The sequence below is a fragment of the Mustela erminea genome, chromosome 15 (assembly GCF_009829155.1).
Source record: "Mustela erminea isolate mMusErm1 chromosome 15, mMusErm1.Pri, whole genome shotgun sequence".
NCBI classification, from domain to species: domain Eukaryota; kingdom Metazoa; phylum Chordata; class Mammalia; order Carnivora; family Mustelidae; genus Mustela; species Mustela erminea.
Window position 1 is genome coordinate 54,315,234 of NC_045628.1, and position 15,377 is coordinate 54,330,610.

The 15,377-nt window shown below is 37.5% G+C and overlaps 1 protein-coding gene across 3 annotated transcripts in view; it reads right to left on the bottom strand.

Annotated features, from left to right (window-relative positions):
- The window catches only part of EPSTI1 (epithelial stromal interaction 1), an 85,089-nt gene that overhangs the window by 14,289 nt on the left and 55,423 nt on the right, over positions 1–15,377 (bottom strand). For 2 of the 3 annotated variants that reach the window (XM_032315407.1, XM_032315406.1), the window contains one exon: positions 10,776–10,859. The exons of the other annotated variant lie outside the window; for it this stretch is intronic. In XM_032315407.1, the coding sequence (XP_032171298.1) occupies positions 10,776–10,859 (84 nt within the window). The remainder of the gene's footprint in view (positions 1–10,775; positions 10,860–15,377) is intronic. 3 annotated transcript variants of the gene reach the window in all.

Genomic DNA, 15,377 nt, shown 5'->3' on the forward strand with positions numbered 1-15,377 from the left:
TAAATTAGTGAAAACTGATTTCGTTTTTGGAGGACAATTTGGCAACAACCAGCAACATGTAAAACGTACATGTATTTTGTAGAACTGTTCAGAGATACACATATAGGAATAGTTACAGTTGGATATATTATCATTATTATTATTATTATTGAATTATGTAAGTTCATTATTGAACTTACATAATTGAATTTTTGAAAAATGTAAGATCAAGAGTAAGTCTTAGTGTCCATTAATAAGGAACTGTACCAGTAAGTTAAAGCATTTACACAATGGAATACTATGCAGGAGATACAAAGAATAAGGCAGATGGGAGAGAAGGGGAGACACCAGTAGAGGGATCACTAAGATACATTAAGTAATAAAAGGTTCAGAGAACAAACTGAGCATTTGTCAGAGAGGAGGAGGGTGGTAGGTTGGGCAAAATGGGAGAAAGCTTCCAGTAATGGAATGAATAAGTCACAGGAATAAAAAACAAAGCATAAGGAATTCAGTCAATGATATTGTGATAGTGATGTATCAGGACAGATGGTAGCCACGCCTGTGGTGAACCTAGCATGGGTATAAATTTGTTAATTTACTAAGTTGTACACTTGAAACTAATGTAACATTCTGTGTCAAATACACAAAAAACTTCCCCTGAGACAAATAGAGGGGAAAAAAAGGTAATTTCAGAGCAGTTTTCTTGGGACTATTCCATATAAATAGAAAAGATACATGCACATTGATTTCAACTTTTATATACAGACGTGTATCATATTTAAAATAATTTTATAAAAAACATACACCAAAATGTTAACTGTAATTATCACTGGGGTAAGAAGCATGGAAGGTGGATAGGCAGGGCAAGCAGCTTTAACACCGCATGTAATTCTTGCTTTCTAACTTTTGATCCTTGTGCTCACATTACTTCCTCATACCATCAACAGAGGTTTCTCCACATGGGAGACCATTTCTCATTCTTTATATTTTCCTCTTTTTAAAAATCTTAATAAATACATAGTTTTTCATATGTAAAGATGTTAAAAAGCAAAACACTCCATTAGGAAGCCAAGAACTGCCCAGTGGGAAGAAAAGAGGACAGGGAGAGAGTGACACACATTATCCTATGACAGAGTAAGGACAGGGAGAGGAGAAAACCCAGAGCAGGACAGAAACCGGGACAGAGCTGATGAGGCATCACCATGCAGGAACATCACTCCAGATGGCAGAGGGGAGGCTCTGGCAATGCCGCACTCAGGATTATTATTCTGTATCTAGCAAAGCATATTTACTAGAGAGAGGCTGGTTTTCCTTTGGTAGCACGAAGGATAATTTCAACTAATTAATTTGTTCTGCTGAATTGACAGCCATTGCAGATGCGTCCGCATGCCTTATAAGCATATCCTTGGTTCATTTACTGGTTTTTCATCCAGAAGTGCAATATCTAGTTGGACAGATACAAATAAGTTGTTCTGGTTCCAAGGACTGAGCTTTGGACATTAAGGAAATCAAAACACTTTAAACAGGAGGAATAGGACGCATGGCGTCTGAGAAACCATCAAGCCTGTCCCACTCAACACGAATTTGTTAAGCACCAACTGTTTTCTAGACACCTGGATTCATGCGGAAGGTACAGATGGAAATAGACAGCTCCACTCTGACGGAAACCATAGTGTAATGAGGGAGACAGACGCAGGCACAACTCCAAGACGAAGCACAAAGAAATGTACTGCTGAACACCAGTTCAAACAACAGGACCTGAGGCTACAGTGGATAGGGTGCAGAGAACCCAGGAGCAAATTGTTGTGCAACAGTATGCCTGGGTCATGAAGGCTCCCAGAGGACAGAGACCATGTCTTCTCGCTGCTTTCCACATCTCGCTCCATTCAGACAGAGCTGCCTTCAAAGAGGGCACTGAAGTAATAGGATAAAATAAGATAACATCCTGGAGATGCTAAGAGCAGAATCTTCTGTAAATACTGCCCAAAATGGGATCGGTAAATGCGACAACACAGCAAACCGTGCCTCTGCCTTGGCTCACCCCTCAGGTAGGGTTGCTGTCACTAGGGGACAGGCTGCTTGGCTGGGGAGCTACAGGAGGTACCAAAGATCAGCACTGGGGCCCAAGCTAACAGCAACAAGTAGAGAGCTCACCATTTCCTGCCCGAGGTTGTAGAAGGCACTTCTCTGTGGTCCAGTGTGCCAAAGGGTCAACATGACAGCCAGGTCTGTGCAAGCAGGACACTGGAGAAACCTGGTGTGGTCAGAGTGAAAGGGATGCCCCAGAGCATGGCTGTCATGCAGTCATTGAAGAGTAAGAGAGGGTCATTTTGAAATCATGTCTGAATCCCAGCGAGGGGTGTTCCCACATGGTTCAGCTTGACCGCTTCATGTAAACATTAAAGTGTCATCGCCTGGCTAGGATAAGCTTCTCCCAGGGGAGGATGGTCTCTCAACTCAAGAGGAAAGGATAGTGGAAGGAGAGTTGATGCCACAGATGTTAAAGGACCCCTTTCTTTGAATGCTTTTTAATACACGAGGGGAGCTTTATGGGAGGGGACAGTTGAGAGATGTCCTGATTTGGGGGCTCCTCACAGCAATATCTTTGCCCAGAAGGACAAAGATGGATTCACTAAGGAAAAAAAGTGGAAAGCACTTCAAAAAATTAAGAGGAGACAACCAAGTCAAAAGAAGGAAATATTAATGGGTGAAGTAGGGGAGTAAAATATAGCATTTTTTTTAAAGATTTTATTTATTTATTTGACAGAGAGAGATGACAAGCAGACAGAGAGGCAGGCAGAGAGAGAGGGAGAAGCAGACTCCCTGCTGAGCAGAGAGCCCGATGCGGGGCTCGATCCCAGGACCCTGAGATCATGACCTGAGCCGAAGGCAGCGGCTTAACCCACTGAGCCACCCAGGTGCCCCAAAAAATAGCATTATTAATGTGTGTTCTCCATTCATTATTTTAGTTCTACCATTTTAATATATAGAGAAATGGACTTCCAGCTATAATAATCATTGAATCCCCAGCTCTCTAGCTCCCAACCCAGAAATACATCCTATCAACTTTCTTCTTTTATCTTTTAAAGATTTTATTTATTTATTTGACAGAGAGAGAGAGAGATCACAAGTAGGCAGAGAGAGAGGGGGAAGCAGGCTCCCCACTGAGCAGAGAGCCCAATGCAGGGCTTGATCCCAGGACCCTGAGATTATGACGTGAGCCGAAGACAGAGTATTAACCCACTGAGCCACTCAGGTACCCCAACTTGATTCTTTTAAAAAAGATTTCTCCTAAAAGTTACTTATTCATTGTGGAAAGTATAAAAAGTACATAAACTATAAAGGAAGACATGGAGGCACCTGGGTGGCTCAGTTGGTTAAGCATCTACCTTTGGCTCAGGTCATGACCCAAGGGTTTTGGGATTGAGCCCCAAAGTAGAATCCCTGCTTCTCCATCTCCTTCTCCCTCTCTGCCCTTTCCCCTGCTCATGCTCTCATTTTCTCTCTCTCAAATAAATAAAATCTTTTTAAAAAATAAAAAAGTAAAGGAAGACATAATAATCACACATAAAATCTCTCTATCCAGGAATAACATGTCAATTTCTTCATTTCTTGATTTTATACACACAGATTATAACTTCTTATCAGCAGCTCAGGTCACATTTGTAGGCTTACCACATGCCAGCCATTAAGATAAACTTTCCACAAGCTTTTCTCTCATTTGGTCCTGGAATCAGTATCATGAGGTAAATAACTATCATTCACAATAAGGCTTAGAGGGATGAAGTAATTTCCACAGAGCACAATAAGAAGGGGCATGTTTCAGAACTTGCCTGGAGTCTATTTTATAATATTTTTTCATTGTTATATAGGTGATCATATGCCCGTATCATTCAGACACAGTAGCAGTTGCTGCATGGTATTCCAAACTTCAAAATCCTCAATCCTCTATCCTTGAACAAACTGTTTCAAACCTTCCAGTAATATTTTTTAAAAACCACAATGTTATATGTATATCTTATGTACATTTCTGATTTCTGGTTATTTCTGCAGAACAAACTTAGACCTTTTATATCTAATACTTTCACATTTTGGAAACTCATTTGATGTTGTCAAAGAGTCCTTCTCAGTTCACTTCTTACAAATGGCAGTATGAGGGCATTTGAGGTATTTTTTAATAGCTAATTCTGTATACTCTCCTTGCCCCAGCAAACACACAAATTATTATCCATATTTTTGTAAAGCTTTTTATTTAATTTTGTGATTATTCTCATGGTTGAAATGTAGGAATAGTTTTTCAAACCACCTCATTCCCCTGAAAATCTTATTGGAATTGCACACATCTCACAAATTAATATGGATGGAACTATAGTTACTACAATATCAAATCTTACCACGCAGGAGCAACATCCATCTCTACATTATTCAAACTGACACTTACAGATAATAGGAGAGTTTGGGAGTTTTTTTGGCTTGTTTATTTTTTTAAAAATTGAACACTGTGTTTACATGGTTGCAAGTCACATATGCAAGTTACATATCTTTTTGATAAGGCCTTTTTATCCCATTTTATTTTTTAATTGATGTTTGCTAATATTTGAGAAAGTTCTTGATTCCTGCTGTATTTTGTAACTTTTTAATTTAATTCCATTTGTTCTAATCATTTTTCAGTTGATTCCCTCAGGTTGTGCAGGCAAATTGTTCTCACCCAAAAATAGTTTTACTTATTTTCAGTAATTAGAAAAGCTCCGTTTTTTTTTTTTTTTTTGTCTTATCAAGTTGGTTAAGATAACTTCCAAATCTTGTTCCATACTGTATTAAGAGTTTTAAGTTAAAAAAAAAAAAAGTTTTCCATCAAATAACTTTACAAACTAGGTTAGAATTTCCAGTTCCGGATACTGGTTGGTAGTAGGAGTTGAAGATGTCCTAATATTGTTCACTGCTATAGTATTTCACCATTGAGTTAATGTCGGTTATTGGTTTGGAAGACTGCATGTATCTTAACACAACCTTTTAAATTTCTAGTTCACCGTATTTGTTTTTGTTATTTTTAAATTAGTAACAGAGATTAAAATTTATCAATGCCTTTTTTTTAATAGCTAAAGAGGAGGTCCACTGGATTTTCTTTCATGACCTATCCTGTAGTGAAAAGATATAAAAAGTTATAATATATAGTCAGTCACCTTCACATTCCTAGAATAAATCTTACTTTGCCTTGGTAAATTAGTTAAGAGGAAAAAATACCATTAACTAGAATTTTCTTTCAAATTTAACCTCTATAAGTTTCTATGTGTGTGTGTTCTCTTTATCAGGCAGTGACATCTTGGAGAGTACAGTTCAATATTAATTCTAAATTACTTCATCTCTTCCTTGCTCTGAAACAACATTAAAGCAAGTTGTTCCTAAAGCATAGGAAAAAATACTGTTCCTTGAAAATCCCAATGAATTTTCTGTAAAATTTTCCAAGTTTAGCTTGTTAAGGGAGAATACTTTAGAAATCTCTTTAGAAAGAGAAAACTTTAGAAATCACTTGCATTTTCATTTGTCTTTATTTGTTTTAACTCTGAATCATTTTAGAGTTTTATATTTCCCTGTAAAATCATTCACTTAATCCCCATATTTGATTTATTAGCATAGCACTATCTACAATAATATAAGCTTAATCTTTTCCAAATCTATGGTTCTGGCTCCTCATTTCTAATGTTGTGTATTTGCATTTTTACTGATCTCTTCTTGATTAGACTTGCCATAGATTTGTTCATTTTGTTGACCTTATCAAAAACAAGCTGTTGGATTTTTATAACAGCTGTTTCTTGAAGTTATTATTAATTTCTGTTCTTATCTTAATTACTGCCTTCACTATCCTTTATGGTTCATGTTCTAAGTTCTTAGATTGGATGCTTAATTCATTTCTTTTTTAATACTGATTGGATTTAAAAGTTATGATTCTTCTTTTCTGAGTACAATGTCTCAGGATACAATTTTGCATGCATTCCCCATAAAATGCTCTCATAATTTTTTATGTATTCTATAATAATTTTCTTTGTCACCCAATTATTTCAGTATTTTCTTATTTTTTGGCTTGTTTTTACTTTCCAAATGACTATAAAAAGTGAATAAACATGCAAAAAGTGCAACTGGCCTATTGGAAATCTATTTAAGTTTCTGAATGGTAGAAAAGAGACAGGATAAATTACACAGGGAAACAAATGTGCAGGATAAGCTGAGCTGAGTTAGCTGTGCCTCTGAAAGAGCTCTGAGAGGTAATACTGAGGTAGTCATTAAAAGGATGAGTTGGAGAAGTTCATTGAGAGCAGCTTGGCCGTGGGCCCTTTTTCCTCCCACACTTGCACTACACAGCAGACAGCCCAGACATGGGCCACTGGGTAACCAGTGAATGGAGGAGGGATATCTGGGCTCAGAGAAACAGGACAGTGTCCCAGGTACCGACTTGACTAGAGGAGAAAAAGAGGCTACTACTCCCAGATGACAAGCTCCTAAATACCTCATTTGGCAGCATGCCCAAAGAAACAAGATGACCAAGAATCATATAGTCGAGAAAGAAAATCACAGGAGATAAAACTTTAAATGGAAAGGAAAAAAAAGTTAAAATGGTAAACAGAAAACTTTAATGTTTGTGTAATTACCATCAATGAAGAGATCAGAAAGAATATGGTGCTTATAAAGCATAATATTGCTGTGAAAAAGTCAGCAGTCTTGGTAAATAAATTCAATACAAGTGCCAAATAAGCAGAATGGAAACTTATGAAATAAATTAGTAAGCAGGGTGATCTAATTAAAGATTTCTCCCAGAATGTAATGAAAAAGGCCGAACAGATAGAAGTATAAGGAAAACAATATGAGATTTAAAGAACAGTTCTCAGACTCCAAAATCCATTTGAGATTAAATAGACCAAAGGTCATACAAGGTCAAAAACAAAACACTGAAATTTCTTACCACTAGGGAGGGGAGGAGAGAGGGAAAGACAGGAGAGAAAAGAAGGAGGAAAGGAAAAAAAAAAAAATTGAACAGAAAAAATTCAGAAAGTCAAAAAAAACAGAGAACAGAAAACAAGTAAGAAAATACAGCTAAAAAGCAAATTAAGCAGCGAGAATTTGTACAAATGCACTAGTCATCACAATAAGTGAGAATATATTAAATTAAAAGGAACCATGAAACTGGGTAAAAGGAAAAACAGCTACTTTTGTCACTAGAAATATAATTTAAGACAAAAGACACAGAGAGGTTAAAATTAAGTGATGGAAAAGGAAATCGCTGTATAAATTCAGACAAAAAAGCTAAAAGAAGGGCGCCTCGGTGGCTCAGTGGGTTAAGCCGCTGCCTTCAGCTCAGGTCATGATCTCAGGGTCCTGGGATCGAGTCCCACATCGGGCTCTCTGCTCAGTGGAGAGCCTGCTTCCTCCTCTCTCTCTCTCTCTGCCTGCCTCTCTGCCTACTTGTGATCTCTCTCTGTCAAATAAATAAATAAAATCTTAAAAAAAAAAAAAAAGCTAAAAGAAAATATTAGAATCAGACAAAATAAAAAGGCAAAAAAAAAAGAAATCAAGCTGAAAATTATTAAATGGGAAGACTAGTATATTTCATAATGGCAAAAATCTGTACTGAACAACAGACTTCCCTTAAGTCTCATTGGTTGGAACAATTTTCCATGTCCATAGCTAAGTCAGTCACAGTTGAGAATGGAATACCCACGAGCAGTTAGACCCTTTGGGAATAGATCCCTGGGACTTGAATATGCCTGCCTTCTCTGAAACATGGGCTATGCTAAGTAGGATGTATACATGAGGGAAAAAAAAAACCAGGGTTTTAGGAGAAAGGCAGGTAATCAACAGTATTCAATAAGCCACCCTGAAGTTATCACAATGCGCAATTTCCTTCTTTGCAGCATTAATTACTACAAAGTGATTGATTGCCATAAATTAAAAATGCAGTTGTTTATTTCTTTGTCTCCTTTTAATTGTCTGTCTCCTCCATTAAGAAGCAAACTTTGTGAAGATCCCTGATGTCCTGTTCTTCATTGAACCTCTAGCATCTTGCAAAAGGCTCCAAATATAGTAGGAGTTAAATATATGTTTGTTGATAGGATGGATGGATGGATACTGGGACAGATTACTCTGAGATAGATCCACCGAGGGGAAAAAAAAAAAGCTAGAAAAGGAAAACTTCAAAGTGATATTAAATACTGTTACAGAGTTACAGGGAGATGGGGATTGCAAAATGACCACTGAATTGAATGATCAGAAGGAGTTTACCTTTGGAGAGGTTTCAGTACGAGCACTTCTAAATATAAATCAGAACATAAGGAAGAAAGGGCAAAATTAATAATAAAGATGTGAGTATAGTAAAATTACCTTTGTCTTTTTTTTCCAGTAGAAACAGAAAAGATAGTATCTCTAAGGATAGCAGAATCAAGGAAGGGGTTATTTTAGAAAAGCAAAAGTGAGGGTATTTGTTTGCCACCACAAAAATGTAGTCAGATGAGAAGAACATATTGAGTATATAGGAGAAAAGGGGAATTATAAATAAATTTTTGTCAGAAGAGAAAACTGAATTAAATGTAAAATATATATAGGCTAACCTTAAGGAAGAACTTACTGTGTGTGTGTGTAATGAAAGAGTGTGAAAGAGATACACAAAGCAAAATAAATGTGCTATCACCTCAACTTAACCTAGATTATCTGCTTATGAATCACTTCATCGTGGGTATTCACTAAGTATTTGTTGAATGACTGAAATAAATAAACACATGAATAGATGTGATGTTATACGTCTGGGTTTGTTTGTTTGTTTCTGTATCTTCTTAGCACAAACCTGATGCTTGTTTTCTTAAGCTAAATCTTAGAAGTGATATAGAATGAGAGACTCTACCAATCAGGAAATGCCTTCAGGGACATGTAAACAACAGACTGAACAAAAAGGAAGAGAAATAAAAATAAGGTAACTACCTTCTCTATTCTACTGTTATTGAAAACTCTAATGATGGGATTATGTGTATGCCAAAATTATTCATTTTACTGAAAGCTACAGTAAGTAAAGGGAAATAATTTATGCAAAAAATATGCTCAATCAATAACCAGAAAATATGTATCAATATTTGTCTAACTCTAGAAGAAAAACAAGATTAAGAAATAAAAAGCTTGATTTTCACTGTTTAAAATAACTGCTCAACCTGAAAATTAAATCCCAGATCTGATTTTCTAATCTGTTGAGCATTCTCTTTGTGAAATGTTCTACTTTTAATGGTTTTCACGTTGTAAATATTCCACCAAACCTTATAAAGTACTATTTAAAATTCACTAGAAGTTATTTTTATATAAGTATATCTTATACCAACTTCACAACATTCTCCTCAGTATCTAAGTACCTCAGGACTTGATATTAAGTTAAAAGGTCACAAAAATAGACTAACATTTACATGTCACTTCACAGACTTACTGAAAATACAACATGAGTGTATATTGGACTTAGCTTCTACATGCTAATTGCTTTAGAATCTTACTATATTAATTATTAAATTGTGGATTTCAATATGAGGCCTTTGGCAAAACAAAAAGATGTTTTAAAAAACCATAAAGGAATAAAAATTTTTCTTGGTTTCTTCATTGTTTACATAGTAGCTCAGTAACTAAATGTACTACTTAAATTATTTCTTCCAGTGATTTAATTATTATCTGCTATGCACAAAGCAGTTGAGTGACACAAGTCCTCTATAAGATACGCTGATGGGAACAATGAGTAAGGGCTTGACCATTGCTGGTAGGAGGATAGCACTCAAAAGGGTCAAATTATAGCAGTGCCAATTAGTTACATACAGTCTATTTCATAAAGTGATTTTACACATAATTGCTATAATAAGTTATGTTGTACAGCAAAGGCATAAGGAAAAATTTTAAATCAACTCAAAAAAATCAAATGAGAGTTAGAATTCAAGTTAATTGGATAATAAAGAAATAAATTTGAGAGATATTCTGGAAGAAATGATAGGATTTATCAACCACCAATACGGCAAGAGGAGAAGTTGGAAAATGAGAATGATGGGGAAGATAATGGTATCCAACTACCTAAATAATTTATTTTGTTCTTTAAAAGATATGGAATGAAGTGGCACCATAGAGCTAAGCACTGGTGTTCATTCTCATCCCATGCTGAGGAGCTTCTGGCCCCATCTGAGCAATGTATAAAAGGCAGGTGTGACTATCAAGTCACAACATTGAATGTTTTCAGTTCTCATGCCAGAAATTTTATATTCTAATGAGAATTGCCCTTTAAGCACTGTTCTTAGGAGGCTCTGCATTCATTTCACTCATTTCTATTCTCAAAACATTTGGAATACCTCATATATTTGTATACATGTATAGAGTATCCTTGTTTTATGGCTATTTTTAGGTGAATATTTAAGCTAGTTTCATAACATTTTATGGCTATTTGTTATGCATTATAGTATTCTCTGAACACTATAGTTTCCTATGTTTTTGGGTTGAAAAATGCAACAGTGATATATTCTGTAGATCAGAAGTTCATGAGTGTTCGGTTATCTTCTGAATTACTGGCCCACCTATAGCAGATACACTCCAGCCCCCTTAGGAAGCTAAGTACCATGAGAGTTGACCACACCCCATCATATTCTTAAAATATGCCCAAATCTCACTTTTTATTTTTAATGCTTTTTTTTTCTAATTTTCATGTATGTAAATTTTTTTGTTCAGAAATACCTTCAAAATTATCTAGTACTACAAGCAGATAATTAGCAGTGACTAAAAGGTCTTATGAATACCTTCTGATGTTGTTCCTCCTTCATCTTTTGCAATTTTTTGTTTTCTTCTTCCTTTAGAGAATCCTTATAAGCCCGGCTTCTGGCCTGTAAATGTATAGGAGAAAAAAAAAAAAATCACAGGGAAAAGCATTGCCACAATATACTAGTCTGCCTACCACAGGACTGGTTCTAATAACTCAACCTCTACACCAAGCAAGTAAGCTCTCCGTACACACTTGCTTATGGAGTGATTTATGCATATGTCTGAAGATGTCCCTGGGGATATATAAAAACAAGGCTAGTATATGCATAATCATCCAGCACATTTTAAAGGATGATCTAAATGTTTGTTTAATTAAGCTTAGAAAATACCCCTCAGAGATAATCAACATAGTTTATTCTTCTAGTTGTAAGGATTTGAAAAACATATTTAACTTTCCTCTATTTCAAGTATATTCCAACTAACATCAATTCTAACTAGACTCTGGTAAGCAGAGAGCATGGCGATGAAACTGACTTAGAATAAGCCCATCAAGGAGGAGGAAAATCTATAGATTTTACCTCATTTACAACAGCGCCAATGCATTAAATCGCCAGGCATTTATTTTTAGTACTTTATTTAACCCTTAAATTCTATGAAGTAGATTTTATCCTCATTTTGTGAATAAGGAAATGGACTTGGGTATGTGAACTAATTTGACTGGACCACAAGGCCACAGTGGAGTTCCAGTTGCAGCTTGTCAGACTCGGAAGCCCGGATTCTGCTTGGGCTGTCCCTCCTTCATCCTTTCTCACTCCTTTGCTGCTCAGCTAAAATGCTGTTGTATTCAACATATAGGGAACTCAACTAATGCCTTACACATGTAAATGTGGGCCCTGCCTAGGAAAAATATTGCTCTCAAATAAAGCTATATTCTTCTGTAAATTATATAGACTCCAAGTAGCTGATCAGTTAATCTCAGAGACAAGCAATAAAGACAGTGACTTTCGAAGCACTGACGTACCTACTGCTCATTAATGGTAGCCTATTAAATAGCCTGTCAGCTGGTGATTGATACCATAGCATTCCAGAGATGCATTTCTTTCTAAGTCTTTGCATCCTTCATCGGTACCTGAAGCTCATTTTTATTTCTGAGAAGGAAAACAAAGGCTGTTCAGAAGCACAAGGGTTATTACTTCTGGCTGAATTAGAGCCTCAAGGGGCCTTGTTGGGAGAAGCAGCACACACAGTAGGATACCCTCTAGTCCCACTGACCCAGCACGACAGGGTTTCACACACTGGCATAGTGACCGTGCCTTCTGGAATTTATGAGATTTCAAGTATATTGTCTGTTCATTTGTCGTATACTTTCTTGGCTCACAGTGATTTGTAGCCCACCCTCTGTAAGGTAGAGAGGGCAGCCTGATAAGCTAATATGTAGGAAATGCCATTGTTCCCATAAAACTACCAGCAGCATCAGGGCAGCACACTACGTATTTCAGGCCTTGTTCTTTGGACTAATAACCCATAAAGCTTATGAAGGCTGCCCCCCACTGCCTTACTATAATTTTTCTTCAAGCACTTCTTAATTTATTCCCCCATTTTCTGTCACTATAAAAACCTACATTCCATCAAATAATAAGCACTTGCCAGGAAGGAAGAGAGGCCTTCTACTGCAGTACTACTACATCTGGAGTAGAACTCCAGATGTGTTCAGGAAGCCCTCACACATTCAAACCCTGCTTCATTAGATGAGCAAAAATATCCTAGGATTTTCTCTTATCTAAATCCTAAGCACAAGAGAACTGTGATAAGACACTGAAGGTGGAGAGTTGTTCTCTAATAAGTGGTTCTCTTCATTTTACTTAGAGAAGGCTAGCCTTTATCACAGATATTCCATATAAGACCCGAAAGAGGAAAATGGACCAGAGACACACATCTTCTACTCAAGAGATTAAAAGGAGTAATAAAATATTTAGTTAAAGCAGATATGATGGTTGAGTGAGAAATCTAAATTCTATTTGTATAATTTCCTTTTAACATAACCACTTTATTGGCCTTTTATCAGAATAGGGGTCCTAGTTTTTCACTCAGAAAAAAAAGACAGGGATTAGACACAAAGTGTCATTTAAAAGGCCACAGAAACTGGGAAGTCACATGGCTCCTCAACTATGAAGAATTTAAAGTTACTTGGAATCCTAATTCTTGCTTACCCAGCCAGGCAGGACAGGAAGTTTCTGTTCAAAAATAATGGGGGAGAGGGGACTTTTTTTTTTTTTTTTTTAAAGATTTTATTTATTTATTTGACAGAGAACACAAGTAGGCAGAGAGGCAGGCAGAGAGAGAGAGAGGAGGAAGCAGGCTCCCCGCTGAGCAGAGAGCCCGATGCGGGACTCGATCCCAGGACCCTGAGATCATGACCCGAGCCGAAGGCAGCGGCCCAACCCACTGAGCCACCCAGGCGCCCCGAGAGGGGACTTTTGATCACAGTTTTTCTTAGTTCTAAATCCTGCAACTTCTGTCATTGTATTCACATGATTTTTCTATCACTAAGTATTAATATAATATCAATACTAAATTTTTGTTATTCAACCAAAATATACATTTTAACTCACCCTTCCCCAAAAGCTATGCTTATAATACATATGTTCAATAAATAATATGTAAGCCACTATGTGTAATCACTTCATAAGACATGATATCAGACCTTAAGTGATCAGAGCCTGGTGTGGAAGTCAGACAAGATAACTGATGATTACAGTGCAGCATGATGGGTATTATGACAGAAGAAGCTAAAAGGACATTTAATTAAACTGGATCAGAACACCTTCTTGGGGCATCTAGGTGGTTCAGTAGCTTAAGTGTCTGCCTTCAGCTCAGGTCATGATTCCAGGGTTCTGGGATGGAGCTCCAAATAAGGCTTCCTGCTCAGCAGGGAGCCTAGCCTGCTTCACTCCCTGCCTCCTGCTCCCCCTGCTGGTGCTTTTTCTCTGTCAAATAAATCAATAAATAAAATCTTAAAAAAAAAAAAGAAAGAAAGAAAGAAAGAAGGAAACAACAAACACCTTCTCAAAATGGGTTGACATTAAGGTGTGTTTTAAAGAGTGAGTAGGGGAGCACCTGGGTGGCTCAGTCAGTTAAGCGTCTGCCTTTGGCTCAGGTCATGACCCCAGGGTCCTGGGATTGAGCCCCACCTCAGGCTCCCTTCGCATGGGAGTCTGCTTCTCCCTCTCCCTGCTTGTGCTTTCTTTCTCTCTCTGAAATAAATAAATAAAATCTTAAGAAAGAAAAATAGCGAGTAGGAATCAGATGAAGCAGGGGGAGGTTTACTGTGTGAACAAATGAAAAATAGCATGGTATTTGTTTGTTAGGGCTGCCATAACAAAGTACACAGTCTGGGTGGCTTAAATACACAGAAATTTATTGTCTCACAGTTCTAGAGACTGTAAGTTCAAAAATTAAGGTATCTTTAATGTTGGTTCCTTCTGAAGTCTGGGAGAGAAGGATCTAGGCCTCCCTCCTTGGCTTATAGATAGCCATCTTCTCCCTGTCGTATCACATCATCTTCGAGGAATACACATTTGTCTCTGTGTCCAGATTCCCCTTTTATAAGGACACCTCTCCTGTTATATTACAGCCCACCCTAATGACCTCATTTTATTTTGATTATTTCTATAAAGACTCAATCTCAAATAGTCACATTGTGAGGTACAGAGGGTCAGGGCTTTAACAAATGAATTCTGGGGTGGGCAGGGAGACCACAGTTCAACCCGTGACAAGCATTAGTTTTCCATTTCAAGATGGTGGAATAAAAATGTTTCTGCACCATCCTTCTCTCAAAAATTACCCCAAACAGAGGAAAAGATGAGTCAAACTCTACATTCAGAAACCAAGATACATCTGTATTCCCAGACAAAAACCTAGGAGGATGAAGAAACAATAAGCAAAAAGAGGAAAAGAGCGAAACAAAGGACATGCTGGCTGGGATGGAGGATACCCACAAGAAGCCGCTTTTCTCCACAGAGCAACACGAGGGCCCAAGAAGGATGCAATAGCTGGTGAGGACGACGGATGAAAGATAGGAAAGTGCCTCTGTCTGCTCCCACCCGGAAATTCAGCCAGTAATTCTCCCAATTCTGACAGTAAATCAGAAGGGTATTCTCTGGATAAACTAAACCAGGCACACCTAGCATGGAAGCTCATGGTGGTCAAACCCCAGATGCAGAGTGAAAGGACTGTATAAAGTCCGGGATACTGAGTAGTAAGCTTCCAGACTCCCTTCTTCAAAGTTATCCTCTGCTCCCTGCTCTGGGTCCTCTGAGAGCCAGAAGGTGATATTTTGTCCATGAAACAAGAACAGGTTGCTATTATTTTTTAAAGATTTTTATTTATTTGACAGATGATCACAAGTAGGCAGAGAGGCAGGCAGAGAGAGGAGGAAGCAGGCTCCCCACCGAGCAGAGAGCCTGATGCGGGGCTTGATCCCAGGACCCCGGGATCATGACCTGAGCCGAAGGCAGAGGCTTTAACCCACTGAGCAACCCAGGCACCCCAAGGCTGCTATTTTTAAAAAGCAACAAAGAAGAGATAAGCTCCTGGAAAATAAAAATATCTTCCCTCTCCACAAAAGCGGCCAGTAAAAT